This window comes from Elephas maximus, chromosome 20 (assembly GCF_024166365.1).
Source record: "Elephas maximus indicus isolate mEleMax1 chromosome 20, mEleMax1 primary haplotype, whole genome shotgun sequence".
In the NCBI taxonomy this organism is placed as follows: Eukaryota; Metazoa; Chordata; class Mammalia; order Proboscidea; family Elephantidae; genus Elephas; species Elephas maximus.
The window spans coordinates 46,134,542-46,150,210 of NC_064838.1; the positions used below are offsets into that span (position 1 = coordinate 46,134,542).

Sequence of the window (15,669 nt, forward strand, 5' to 3'; positions counted from 1 at the left end):
CCTGACCCGTCATGATATTTTCAGTCACCTCATAAGCATGCAAAAGCTGGACAATGAATACGGAAGACCAAAGAAGAACTGATGTATTTGAATTATGGTTTTGATGAAGAATATTGAATATAGCATAGACTGCCAGAAGAAAGAACAAATCTGTCTTGGAAGAAGTACAGCCAGAATAGTCCTTAGAAGGTAGGATGATGAGACTTAGTCTCATGTACTGTAGTCATGTTATCAGGTGGGACCAGTCCCTGCAGAAGGATATCATGCTTGGTAAAGTAGAGGGTCAGCGAAAAAGAGGAAGACCCTCATGGGATGGACTGGCACAGTGGTTGCAACAATGGGCACAAAGACAACAACAACTATGAGGATGGCACAGGACCAGGCAGTGCTTTGTTCTATTGTACGTAGGGGTTGCTATGAGTCGCCTAACAATAAAAGAAAAGGAGAAGGAATGTGCAGATGAAGGGAAGATGACAAGGGAGGAAGAGAATAAAAAGAGGAACAAGGAAGAAAGAGGGGGAAAAAAAGGTGAAAGGAGGGAGAAGGAGATGAAAAAAGAAGGAAGAGGGGACAGGAGCAAAAGGCCAAACACACAAGCATTTTCTATGAACCAAGTGGTTAATATTACCCCCATTTTGCAGATGAGGAAACTGAGGTTCAGACAGGTTAAGTAACTTGGCAAACATAAACCTAGTTGGGTTAAATCCCTTTAGATGCTCCCTTAATCTTCTGGACGTGGTTCTATCTTTGAAATCGTCACATTGTTTTATAAAAGCCTCCTTATAAATCTGTCTACTCCACTAAATTCTAAGTGCCTTGAGGGCAAGAACTTTATCTAAATTATCATGTATCCTTGTCATCATTCAGTAGTTGCTGATAAATGTTTGATGAATGAATCAATCAATCAACAAATGAACCAAAAACCAATGAAGGAAGTCAGCTGAAGGCTGCTGACTGTAAAGCCAGAAGCACTTCACCTTTGAAGGCTACGCCATTGATTCACCATGACCTTCATTTAAAAAAAAAAAAAAAAAAAGACATCTCTAAAATCCCATCATTCTAAAATTCATTTTTATTATTCCTGCCATAAAACAAATAGCTTTAATACTTTTTGAGCATACTTAAATGCTAACTACTCTTCTTAGATACAGAAAATAAACATTTTCTGCAATTCGAGACATGAGCTAAATTTTCTTCCAAAAGAACTCAAAGAAGTTAAAATTTAATCTGTTTGCTAAGGAAGATTTGCTGAAAGCTAATTAGTTCTTAATAGAAACAAGCTATCGGGGTATTGCTGCTCTCCCAAAGATCAATGGTTTGGTGCAACCTACTGTAAAATTACGGAGAGAGAAAAGGGCAGAGCTCAGGGAAGCCAACGCATTCCTTCATACAATAAAACTGCACCATCCTGGCAAAAAAATTCACCCCTCTGTTATAAACACAATAAACCAGATCCATCAGGACAGTGGTACTTATTTAAAAAAAGAAAAAAAAACTGTCAAGTACAATGCAGATTTGATCATGCTCTGTGGCACAGTGGTTAAAGTGCTCAACTGAGAACCAGAAGCTCAGCGGTTTGAAACCACCAACAGCTCCACAGGAGAAAGATGTGGCCGTCTGCTTCCGTAAGATTTATAGCCTTGGAAACCCTATGGGACAGTTCTACTCTGTCCTGTGGGGCCACTATGAGTCGAAATCAACAGCAGTGGGTTTGATGTGGGTTTTTGTCCTTTATTTGAAGGGGAATGGTAAGATTTTGAGGACGTCTTTGTCCACTAAGAAACCTAAAAATAAGAACACACAAAAATAACAAATGCCTCACCTGACATAAGACAGTTTAATGTCCCAATAGTTATTATTTGGTACTCTAAACTGTTAACATGCACAAGCTAAATGAAGATGCATATCCTTCAAAGAATCTGATGTGCAAAGATCCAATTAATAAGTTACTTAGATTTATAATAAACGGTTCATGGTTATTTTCATATATCCAGAAATCTATTTGCATAACAATTAAGGCAGTCTGTTCTTGATATACATTTACAGTCAAGTGTTTTGCCTAAAAAACATTGCCACCAATCACTTGGGAAGATGTTATCGGTTAACAAGTTACTGCTTTAGGCCCTTGTCAAAATCAGGGGTGACAGCCTTTTCAGGGATAGGCCTAATTTTTTTTGGTTACAATAAGCAAATACTAAACCACAAATAAAAGTAAATAATAAAAACTAGATAAAGAACAAAGATATTATCTCATGCAAAGCAGTAAAACCAGAAACGAAAAACAAGAGACAACTTTCACTTACCAGAATAGCAAAGATCGAACACTTTTATACGCTAATGTGATAAAGGCTTGGCACAAATATGCACTCTCAAACACATCTGGTGGAGAGTAAACTGGCGCAATCTAGATGGAAGGCAATTTGTAATATCTTTCAAAATTACAAATGCTTAGATCAAAAAATGACTCAACGGCACCTAACAACAACAAACACCTACATTTAAAAAGAAAGATCTCAAATCAATAACCTAACTTTTGAGAAATTAGAAAAAGGAGAGCAAACTAAGCCCAAAGCTACCAGAGGGAAAAAAATAATAAAGATCAGAGCAAAAATAAATGTAATAGAAAATTAACAACAGAATCAATTAAAACAGAAGTTTGTTTTTTTTTTTTTTTAATAAAATACACAAAAGCTTAGCTAAACTTACAAAGAAAAAGAAGATACAAATATCCAAAATCTAAAATCACAGTGGGGATATTACAAGCAACCCTAGAGAAATAAAAAGGATCATAAGTGAATAATATCAACAATTGTACACTAACAAATTAGATAACTTTGACGAAATGAACAAATTATTGGAAACACATAAACTACCTACATTTACTCAAGAAGAAATGGAAAATCTCAACAGATCCACAAGTAAAAAGATCACATCAGTAATCAAAACCCCACAACAGCAAAGGAGAAAAACAAAAATAAAAGTGCTGAACCATATTGCATCGCTGGAGAATTGTAACAAACATTTATAGAAGAATTGACACTGATCTTTAAAGTCTTTCAAAAAATAAAAGAAGGAAACACTTCCTTACTTATTCTACAAGGCTCGCATCATCTTAATACCAAAGTCAGACTAAGACAGTGTAAGAAAACTACAGACTGAATCTAACACCATATTAAAACCGTTATACACCATCATCAAGTGGTACTTATTCCAGGAATACTGGGGTGGTTCAATGTTAGAAATTATTCAATGTAATACACACATTAAGAGAACGAAGGAAAAGAGCCAAGTGACCATCTTAATGCAAAGAATATATTACAAAATCCAACACCTTTTCATGATAAACACACCCAACGAACTACGAATAGAAGGGAAATTCCTCAATATGATAAAGAGCATTTATAGAAGCCAACAGCTAACATCATAATCAAAGGAGAAAGACTGAGAGCTTTTCCATTAAGATAGGGAAAAAGACAATGAGATCTACTCTCACCATGCTATTCAATACTATACTGGAAGTCTTAGAGCAATAGGGGAAGAAGTAGTAATAAAAGGTATCCAAATCAAGAAGGAAGTAAAACTACCCGCTTTCTCAGATGGAACAATACAATATATGGAAAATCCCAAGAGACTCACAAGAGAGCTATTAGAGCTAACGAATGAATTCAGCAAAGTGGCAGAACACAAGGTCAACACACAAAAAATCTGTTCGGTTTCTATACACCAATAATGAACAATATAAAAAGGAAATTAATAAAATAATTCCATTTATAATAGCATCTAAATGAATAAAAATACCTAGGAATAAACTGAACCAGGGAGATGAAAGATTTGTGCACTGAGAACTATAAAACACTGCTGACAGAAATTAAAGAAAACCTAAATAAATGGAAAGATGTTCCATATTCATGGGTTAGAAGACTTAAATACTGTGAAGATGGCAATACTGCCCAAAGTGACCTACAGATTCAACACAATCCCTATCAAAATTGTAACAGCTTTCTTTGCAGAAATGGAAAATCCAATCCTGGAATTTACACAGAATTTAAGGAACCCCAAATATACATACGTAGAGACAGAAAGAGCAAGAGATCTCAAGGAAGTGGCTCACACAGTTGTAGAGGTTAGCAAGTCCAAAGTCCATGGCTCAGGCATCAGGTTGTAGGCTTCTCCTGACTCATGTAGCTGCAGGGGCTGACAAACCCAAGATCAGCAGGCAATAGGACAGGGCACTGGTTCAAGCGCCAAGAACTGGAAGTCAGATGATGACAAACTGGATACAGGATCCACAGCAAGCAAAAGCCTGCAAGCTTTGTCAAACGTCCATATATACTGGATGCAGGCCATAACCCCAAGCAAACTCCCCTTACAACTGCCTGGCTAGTCACATCATGGAGGCGACTGTGTCGTATCACAAAATGGAAGATAACTGTATCAGTACATAAATGCCAAACCACTGGGAATCATGGCCCAGGTAAGTTGACACACAACCTCAACCACCACATGGATCAACCACCTAAATGTAAGAAAACCATAAAACTCTTGGAAGGAAAAAAAAGGGGGTAAACCTTCAAAGACAAAGTATTCAACAACAGATTCTTCGATATGACATCAAAAGCATGAGCAACAAAAGACAAAGGATAAACTGGACTTCTAAATTGAAAAATGGGAGGCATCAAAGGACTTCACAAAAAAAAGTGAAGCGACAACCTACAGAATGGGAGAAAATATTTGACAATCATGTATCTGGTAAAGATTTAATATCCAGAATATATATATATATATAAAAAGACAAAAGGTGGCGGAGGCAAGATGGCGGACTAGGCAGACGCTACCTCGGATCCCTCTTACAACAAAGACATGGAAAAACAAGTGAATCGATCACATACATAACAATCTACGAACCCTGAACAACAAACACAGATTTAGAGACGGAGAACAAACTAATACGGGGAAGCAGCGATTGTTTCCAGAGCCTGGAGCCAGCGTACCAGTCAGGTACGGCACAAGCACAGAGACCTGCTCCACCCCCCTGAACTAACCCCGGGAGGGGGACCAGCTGGTTCCACGGGCGGCGTGGGACGCAGCCGGTAGGAGAAGTCCCCGGGAGGCAGTGACTGGTCTTGGAGCAGAAAGAACAGCATCCGAGCCGGGGAACCATCCTGCAGGGATTTGGACTGCACGCAGGTACGCCATAAACACGGAGAGTTGCTCCACCCCCCTGAACTAACCCTGGGAAGGGGCCCAGCCAGGTCGCGCGGGCGGCGCGGGACGCAGCCGGTAGGAGAAGTCCCCGGGAGGCAGCGACTGGTATTGGAGCGGGGAGAACAGCATCCCAGCCGGGACACTCGGTCACGGCACAAGCACGGGGAGCTGCTCCACCCATCTGAACTAACCCCAGGAGGGGGCCCAATTGGCTCGCGGGGGCGGCACGGCCACGCGGCTGGAGGGACGAGAAGTCCCCGGGAGGCAGCGACTGATTTGGGAGTCAAGAGTGCACCGTCCCAGTAGGGGAGCCTTGACGCTGGGTGTGGGGCTGGAAGCGGAGGATCTGACCGTGACTCCAGCGGGCCAGACCCCCCGGGGGCAATCTTCACACAGCCAGCACACATAGGCGACACGCCCGCGAGAATCTCAGATATAATAGTCATTCCAAGCAAGACAAGCAACTCTGGCTTTATTCTGAGGTGCTACTCTCCTATCTCTCTGTTCCCTCCCCCACCCTCCCCAGGCGGCTTCATTAACATCTGAATAGCCTGAGCCAGAGGGAGAACTCTGATAGGGATCTGACTGCATTTTTTTTTTAGCGGATTTTCTGGAAAAACTAGTTTCCCAGTGATGGCTCGGAGACAACAATCCATATCAAACCACATAAAGAAGCAGACCATGACAGCTTCTCCAACCCCCCAAACAAAAGAATCAAAACCTTTCCCAAATGAAGATACAATCTTGGAATTATCAGATACAGAATATAAAAAACTAATTTACAGAATGCTTAATGATATCACAAATGAAATTAGGATAACTGCAGAAAAAGCCAAGGAACACACTGATAAAACTGTTGAAGAACTCAAAAAGATTCTTCAAGAACATAGTGGAAAAATTAATAACTTGCAAGAATCCATAGAGAGACAACATGTAGAAATCCAAAAGATTAACAATTAAATAACAGAATTAGACAACGCACTAGGAAGTCAGAGGAGCAGACTCGAGCAATTAGAATGCACACTGGGACATCTGGAGGACCAGGGAATCAACACCAACATAGCTGAAAAAAACTCAGATAAAAGAATTAAAAAAAATGAAGAAACCCTAAGAATTATGTGGGACTCTATCAAGAAGGATAACCTGCGGGTGATTGGAGTCCCAGAACAGGGAGGGGGGACACAAAACACAGAGAAAATAGTTGAAGAACTCCTGACAGAAAACTTCCCTGACATCATGAAAGACGAAAGGATAGCTATCCAAGATGCTCATCGAACCCCATTTAAGATTGATCCAAAAAGAAAAACACCAAGACATATTATCATCAAACTCACCAAAACCAAAGATAAACAGAAAATTTTAAAAGCAGCCAGGGAGAAAAGAAAGGTTTCCTTCAAGGGAGAATCAATAAGAATATGTTCTGACTACTCAGCTGAAACCATGCAGGCAAGAAGGGAATGGGACGACATATACAGAACACTGAAGGAGAAGAACTGCCAGCCAAGGATCATATATCCAGCAAAACTCTCTGAAATATGAAGGCGAAATTAAGATATTTACAGACAAACACAAGTTTAGAGAATTTGCAAAAACCAAACCAAAGCTACAAGAAATACTAAAGGATATTGTTTGGTCAGAAAACCAATAATATCAGATACCAGCACAACACAAGGTCACAAAACAGAACGTCCTGATATCAATTCAAATAGGGAAATCACAAAAACAAATTAAGATTAATTAAAAAAAAAAAAAATACACATAACAGGGAATCATGGAAGTCAATAGGTAAAAGATCACAATAATCAAAAAGAGGGACTAAATACAGGAGGCATTGAACTGCCATATGGAGAGTGATACAAGGCAATATAGAACATAAGAAGTTAGGTTTTTACTTAGAAAAATAGGGGTAAATAATAAGGTAACCACAAAAAGGTATAACAACTCTATAACTCAAGATAAAAACCAAGAAAAACGTAACGACTCAACTAACATAAAGTCCAGCACTATGAAAATGAGGATCTCACAATCTACTAAGAAAAACGCCTCAGCACAAAAAAGTATGTGGAAAAATGAAATTGTCAACAACACACATAAAAAGGCATCAAAATGACAGCACTAAAAACTTATTTATCTATAATTACCCTGCATGTAAATGGACTAAAAGCACCAATAAAGAGACAGAGAGTCACAGACTGGATAAAGAAACACGATCCATCTATATGCTGCCTACAAGAGACACACCTTAGACTTAGAGACACAAACAAACTAAAACTCAAAGGATGGAAAAAAGTATATCAAGCAAACAATAAGCAAAAAAGAAGAGGAGTAGCAATATTAATTTCTGACAAAATAGACTTTAGACTTAAATCCACCACAAAGGATAAAGAACGACACTATATAATGATAAAAGGGACAATTGATCAGGAAGACATAACCATATTAAATATTTATGCACCCAATGACAGGGCTGCAAGATACATAAATCAAATTTTAACAGAATTGAAAAGTGAGATAGATACCTCCACAATTATAGTAGGAGACTTCAACACACCACTTTCGGAGAAGGACAGGACATCCAGTAAGAAGCTCAACAGAGACACGGAAGATCTAATTACAACAATCAACCAACTTGACCTCATTGACTTATACAGAACTCTCCACCCAACGGCTGCAAAATATACTTTTTTTTCTAGCGCACATGGAACATTCTCTAGAATAGACCACATATTAGGTCATAAAACAAACCTTTGCAGAGTCCAAAACATCGAAATATTACAAAGCATCTTCTCAGACCACAAGGCAATAAAACTAGAGATCAATAACAGAAAAACTAGGGAAAAGAAATCAAATACTTGGAAAATGAACAATACCCTCCTGAAAAAAGACTGGGTTATAGAAGACATCAAGGTGGGAATAAGGAAATTCATAGAATGCAACGAGAATGAAAATACTTCCTATCAAAACCTTTGGGACACAGCAAAAGCAGTGCTCAGAGGCCAATTTATATCAATAAATGCACACATACAAAAAGAAGAAAGAGCCAAAAGCAGAGAACTGTCCCTACAACTTGAACAAATAGAAAGTGAGCAACAAAAGAATCCATCAGGCACCAGAAGAAAACAAATCATAAAAATTAGAGCTGAACTAAATGAATTAGAGAACAGAAAAACAATCGAAAGAATTAACAAAGCCAAAAGCTGGTTCTTTGAAAAAATTAACAAAATCGATAAACCATTGGCTAGACTGACTAAAGAAATACTGGAAAGGAAACAAATAACCCGAATAAGAAATGAGAAGGACCACATCACAACAGAACCAAATGAAATTAAAAGAATCATTTCAGATTATTATGAAAAATTGTACTCTAACAAATTTGAAAACCTAGAAGAAATGGATGAATTCCTGGAAAAACACTACCTACCTAAACTAACACATTCAGAAGTAGAACAACTAAATAGACCCATAACAAAAAAAGAGATTGAAACGGTAATCAAAAAACTCCCAACAAAAAAAAGTCCTGGCCCGGACGGCTTCACTGCAGAGTTCTACCAAACTTTCAAAGAAGAGTTAACACCACTACTACTAAAGGTATTCCAAAGCATAGAAAATGACGGAATACTACCCAACTCATTCTATGAAGCCACCATCTCCCTGATACCAAAACCAGGCAAAGACATTACAAAAAAAGAAAATTATAGACCTATATCCCTCATGAACATTGATGCAAAAATCCTCAACAAAATTCTAGCCAATAGAATCCAACAACACACCAAAAAAATAATTCACCATGATCAAGTGGGATTTATACCAGGTATGCAAGGCTGGTTTAATATCAGAAAAACCATTGATGTAATCCATCACATAAATAAAACAAAAGACAAAAATCACATGATCTTATCAATTGATGCAGAAAAGGCATTTGACAAAGTCCAACACCCATTCATGATAAAAACTCTTACCGAAATAGGAATTGAAGGAAAATTCCTCAACATAATAAAGGGCATCTATGCAAAGCCAACAGCCAATATCACTCTAAATGGAGAGAACCTGAAAGCATTTCTCTTGAGAACGGGAACCAGACAAGGATGCCCTTTATCACCGCTCTTATTCAACATCGTGTTGGAAGTCTTAGCCAGGGCAATTAGGCTAGACAAAGAAATAAAAGGTATCCGGATTGGCAAGGAAGAAGTAAAGTTATCACTATTTGCAGATGACATGATTATATACACAGAAAACCCTAAGGAATCCTCCAGAAAACTACTGAAACTAATAGAAGAGTTTGGCAGAGTCTCAGGTTATAAAATAAACATACAAAAATCACTTGGATTCCTCTACATCAACAAAAAGAACACCGAAGAGGAAATAACCAAATCAATAACATTCACAGTAGCCCCCAAGAAGATAAAAGATACTTAGGAATAAATCTTACCAAGGATGCAAAAGACCTATACAAAGAAAACTACAAAGCTCTACTACAAGAAATTCAAAAGGACATACTTAAGTGGAAAAACATACCTTGCTCATGGATAGGAAAACTTAACATAGTAAAAATGTCTATTCTACCAAAAGCCATCTATACATTTAACGCACTTCCGATCCAAATTCCAATGTCATATTTTAAGGGGATAGAGAAACAAATCACCAATTTCATATGGAAGGGAAAGAAGCCCGGATAAGCAAAGCACTACTGAAAAAGAAGAAGAAAGTGGGAGGCCTCACCTTACCTGACTTCAGAACCTATTATACAGCCACAGTAGTCAAAACAGCCTGGTACTGGTACAACAACAGACACATAGACCAATGGAACAGAATGGAGAACCCAGACATAGATCCATCCACGTATGAGCAGCTGATATTTGAAAAAGGACCAGTGTCAATTAACTGGGGAAAAGATAGCCTTTTTAACAAATGGTGCTGGCATAACTGGATATCCATCTGCAAAAACATGAAACAGGACCCATACCTCACACCATGCACAAAAACGAACTCCAAGTGGATCAAAGACCTAAACATAAAGACTAAAATGGTAAAGATCATGGAAGAAAAAATTGGGACAACCCTAGGAGCCCTAATACAAGGTATAAACAGAATACAAAACATTACCAAAAATGATGAAGAGAAACCCGATAACTGGGAGCTCCTAAAAATCAAACACCTATGCTCATCTAAAGACTTCACCAAAAGAGTAAAAAGACCACCTACAGCCTGGGAAAGAATTTTCAGCTATGACATCTCCAACCAGCGCCTGATCTCTAAAATCTACATGATTCTGTCAAAACTCAACCACAAAAAGACAAACAACCCAATCAAGAAGTGGGCAAAGGATATGAACACACATTTCACTAAAGAAGATATTCAGGCGGCCAACAGATACATGAGAAAATGCTCTCAATCATTAGCCATTAGAGAAATGCAAATTAAAACTACGATGAGATTCCATCTCACACCAGCAAGGCTGGCATTAATCCAAAAAACACAAAATAATAAATGTTGGAGAGGCTGCGGAGAGATTGGAACTCTCATACACTGCTGGTGGGAATGTAAAATGGTACAACCACTTTGGAAATCTATCTGGCGTTATCTTAAACAGTTAGAAATAGAACTACCATACAACCCAGAAATCCCACTCCTAGGAATATACCCTAGAGATACAAGAGCCTTCATACAAACAGATATATGCACACCCATGTTTATTGCAGCTCTGTTTACAATAGCAAAATGTTGGAAGCAACCAAGGTGTCCATCAACAGATGAATGGGTAAATAAATTGTGGTATATTCACACAATGGAATACTACGCATCGATAAAGAACAGTGACGAATCTCTGAAATATTTCATAACATGGAGGAACCTGGAAGGCATTATGCTGAGCGAAATTAGTCAGAGGCAAAAGGACAAATATTGTATAAGACCACTATTATAAGATCTTGAGAAATAGTAAACCTGAGAAGAACACATACTTTTGTGGTTACGAGGGGGGGAGGGAGGGAGGGTGGGAGAGGGTTTTTTACTGATTAATTAGTAGATAAGAACTGCTTTAGGTGAAGGGAAGGACAATACTCAATACATGGAAGGTCAGCTCAATTGGACTGGACCAAAAGCAAAGAAGTTTCCGGGATAAAATGAATGCTTCAAAGCTCAGTGGAGCAAGCGCGGGGGTCTGGGGAACATGGTTTGCGGGGACTTCTAAGTCAATTGGCAAAATAATTCTATTATGAAATCATTCTGCATCCCACTTTGAAATGTGGCGTCTCGGGTCTTAAATGCTAACAAGCGGCCATCTAAGATGCACCAATTGGTCTCAACCCACCTGGAGCCAAGGGAAATGAAGAACACCAAGGTCACACGACAACTAAGAGCCCAAGAGACAGAAAGGGCCTCATGAACCAGAGACCTACATCATCCTGAGACCAGAAGAACTAGTTGGTGCCCGGCCACAATCGATGACTACCCTGACAGGGAGCACAGCAGAGGACCCCTGAGGGAGCAGGAGATCAGTGGAATGCAGACCCCAAATTCTCATAAAAAGACCAAACTTAATGGTCTGACTGAGACTGGAGGAATCCCGGCGGCCATGGTCCCCAGACCTTCTGTTGACACAGGACAGGAACCATCCCCGAAGACAACTCATCAGAAATGAAAGGGACTGGTCAGCGGGTGGGAGAGAGACGCTGATGAAGAGTGAGCTAATTATATCAGGTGGACACTTGAGATTGTGTTGGCAACTCTTGTCTGGAGGGGGGATGGGAGGATAGAGAGAGAGGGAAGCAGGCAAAATTGTCAAGAAAGGAGAGACTGAAAGGGCTGACTCAAGAGGGGGAGAGTAAGTGGGAATAGGGAGTGAGATGTATGTAAACTTATATGTGACAGACTGGATTTGTAAACGTTCACTTGAAGCTTAATAAAAGTTATTAAAAAAAAAAAAAAAGACAAACAACCCAAGGAAAAAAATGAGCAAAGAACTTAAATAGACATTTAACCAAAGAAGCACAAATAGCCAATAAACACATGAAACATGTTCAATGTCATAGTCACTAGGGAAGTCGAAATGAAAACCACAATGAGATACCATACTTCACCCCCAGTAGGATGGCTATTATCAGAAAAACGGAAAACAGCAGGTGTTGGTGAGGATGTTAAGGAACGAGAACTCTCACTCACTGTTGATAATACTGTAAACAATTTGGTAGTTCCTCAAAAAGATAAACACAGAAATACCATATGTCCCAGCAATTCGCTCCTAGGTATTTGTCCAAAAATATATACTAATGATTTGAAAGCAGGGACTCAGGCAGACTCATACGTCAATGTTCACTGCAGCATTATTCACAATAATGAGTAGAAAAAACCGTGTCCATCAACAGATGAACACATAAGCGTAATGTGGTGTATCCATACAAAGGGATTACCCGGCCATGAAGAGAAATGGCGTTCTCCTATATGCTGCAACGTGGATGAACCTTGAAAACTGTATGCTGAGCTGAAATAAGTAACTCAAACATGAAAGGACAAATATTATATGATCCCACTTATAGAAAATACCTAGAATAGGCAAATGTATAGAAATAAAAGTTTCCTGGTGGTGACCAGGGGTGGTGGGAGGGGAAAGGGAGGAGCCATTCCTTAAGGAACACTGAGTTTCTGTTCGGTGTGATGAAAACATTTAGGAAAGCATAGTGGTGATGACCACACCCATGGCAAATGGAACTAATGTCACTGAATTGTACACACAATAGAGGTTGAAACGGCAAATGTTTTGTTACATACATTTTACCACAAAAATTATATTAAAAAAAAAAAAGAGATCTACTGGCAACTTTGAAGGTGCACTTTCCAACTCCAAAGTTCTCAGCTGTCACCTGTACAACTAAAACTAGTTTTCTTGTTTGAAGGCAAGGAGGACCTCCCACTCTCTTCCCGTTCTGTGGACCTGGGTGCTCTCTCAGAAGCTCTTCTCTGCAACACTGAAAGCAGTTACCACTATCCTAGGAACTACTTTCAAAAATTTGGGGATCTCTCTCTAGTTTCTTCAATAAAGGCCAAAACTCTATACTACTTAATAATACTTTGTCAACTACATAAAATGGCCAGCAAGTAATAGCCTATAAATTCTCTATAGAGATTTAAATAAAGAATTGTTCAGTACAATATGAGGCACCAATTGACTTTTTTTTTTAAGTACATGTGTCAGTATTTCTCTTTAAAGCATTTATCATTTAAAGTGTCATGCACTGCACAGTGTTTTGCAAATTTCAATAAGGGGCAAAAATGTGAGAACAAGAGTCAAAACAGCATGAAAGATGGATATTACAAATTATGAAAAATGAAAATGTGAAAAATCACAATCTCATCATCTTTAATAACATTCTCAGCCCACCAAAGATTCATTTAATCAATGAGAGACAAGACTAGGGAATCTAGTTATAATACCTGGTAAAAGTCGGGTTGTGTTCAGTCATAGCAACCAGCAGCTTCAGGGCATAAGCTGGTACTGGGTCAGGCTCTGTGAGGATGTGTTCATACCTGAAATGATAAAGGGAATAAAAAGGAATACTCACTTAAACCCTCCTCTAAACAGTAGAAACGATATACCCTGAGGTGCAAATATCTGGGGGGAAAAAAAGAAAGGTTCTGAAATAAACTTGTGAGCTATAGGACCTACACACGTTACTTAAATCCCACGAAGCTTCAAACAGCGTCACTTGTCAAATGGTGATGATGGTACTGACCTGCCTCAGAGGGGACTGTTGAGGGAAGGATTTAATGAGATGAACAATGTAAAACAATTAGTACTGAGCTTGGCATATAGTAAGAGACTGATGAAGGTTAGGCATTTATGTCAGGGGTCCCCAAGACCATCCCCACATTCAGAGATTTACTCAGCATATTGTTGTACTCATGGCTAAGTTTTATTCCACTAACAACGTAAGCATATACAGCTGAATCATAAGGGAAAAGAGACACAGACGGAGTCTAGAGGAATCCATGCTTGCTCTTCCCAACGATCTCTCCCTCCAAAGAGGAGTCACACAGAGTGCACTCTTCCCCTAGTATTGAAAATGGAGCAAGATGTACACAACATTTCCACCTAGGGGAGACCATTAGGCTCAGTGATCAGGGTTTGCACTGGTGGCTGGTCATGTAGGCAACCTGCTATGTAATGTACCAAAATTCCAGACTCCCAGAAGGAAAGCAGGGGTACAGCATAAGCCGTATTGTTTGCACCAACAGTATAGGCACAGTGAACTGGCCTTACCGGTTGGTTAACTGTTGACTTAGGACCCTCTGAAAGCCAAGTTCCCAGATGCCAGTCGAGGGTCAACTCTGCAGGCAGGCATAGCAGTCATAGACCTGTCATGTTAACTCTTTTCTGCACAGCACTCTTACTATTAAATACCTTAAAATCTCAAACTGAAATTATTTCCAGAAACTAAAACTCAAAAGGCCTTTATCGAAAGTTTTCACAACCAATTCAGATGGCTCTCCCATGCTGGGAAGAGGCTGGTCTATATACTGCAACCTGTCTATTTAGGTTTAGTTGTCCAGTATACAGCACCGTGTAGATGCACAATAAAAAAATGTCAAATGCATGAATGAACAAACCAGCCAATCAACCAATTTTACTATTTCTCTTAACTCTCTGGAACTGCCAACAACTAAAAAAGGAAGCAAGTATCTCTAAGAACCCAAAATAGGAGTTTTAAAAAGACATGACATGAAACAGATGCTTTTCAGGGAGAGAACAGGATCCCAGGCTCCTACTCAGAGTCCATTTCTCTCCTTCTTGAAATCATTAGATAACGAGTTTAATTATGTGGCCTCTAGGCCCACAGTCATTAAAAAGAAAGCAAGTGAAGTGAGGAGAGGGACTATTTCAGGAAGGCAACCTGAGAATTACAAGTGAGATTTAAAAGCACAAAAAAAAAAGAAGAAAGCAAACCCAAGCGCTCCAAACTGGGGAGCATGTGATGCAGAATAAGAAATGTGTTCATACTTTAACGGGGACTGAGGGCCTATGACACACCACAATGTTCCAAATGGGGGGAGTGAGTCAAGAAAATGTTAAATTATGTATACTGCTCTGCTTAAGGAAACAGGAAGTACTATAGTTTAGAAGGTTTTCTATAAAATACAGTTAAATTACAGCAATTAAAATTGTCCACACATGATGAAGATAAAAAACAAAATACCAATCATTCATTATAAAATCAAATATTAATTTATTAATAAATATTAAATCAAAGATAGCAGTCGGTTAAAAAATGCAGCACAACTCAGTATGATTAATCTTAGGAATGAAAAGAATCAACATTAGAAAATCCATTAATAAATGTTATCATATAAATAAATTAAAATCAAGCAAACATCTTTATAGGTGACAAAAGGTGTTTGATAAAATTTAACACCTAATTTTATTTTTTTAAAAAAAGGAATGACTCTTTGTGCACTGTAAGAATTCATCTG

The 15,669-nt window shown here is 38.8% G+C and overlaps 1 protein-coding gene across 10 annotated transcripts in view; it reads right to left on the reverse strand.

The window, feature by feature from the left end:
• Positions 1-15,669, reverse strand: part of ULK4 (unc-51 like kinase 4) — a 710,695-nt gene that overhangs the window by 398,166 nt on the left and 296,860 nt on the right. For 9 of the 10 annotated variants that reach the window (XR_007514399.1, XM_049862196.1, XM_049862197.1 and 6 more), the window contains one exon: positions 13,636-13,728. The exons of the other annotated variant lie outside the window; for it this stretch is intronic. Coding sequence is in view for 8 of the 9 variants with exons in the window: in XM_049862196.1 (XP_049718153.1) it covers positions 13,636-13,728 (93 nt within the window). In the remaining variant the exon portion in view is untranslated. The remainder of the gene's footprint in view (positions 1-13,635; positions 13,729-15,669) is intronic. 10 annotated transcript variants of the gene reach the window in all.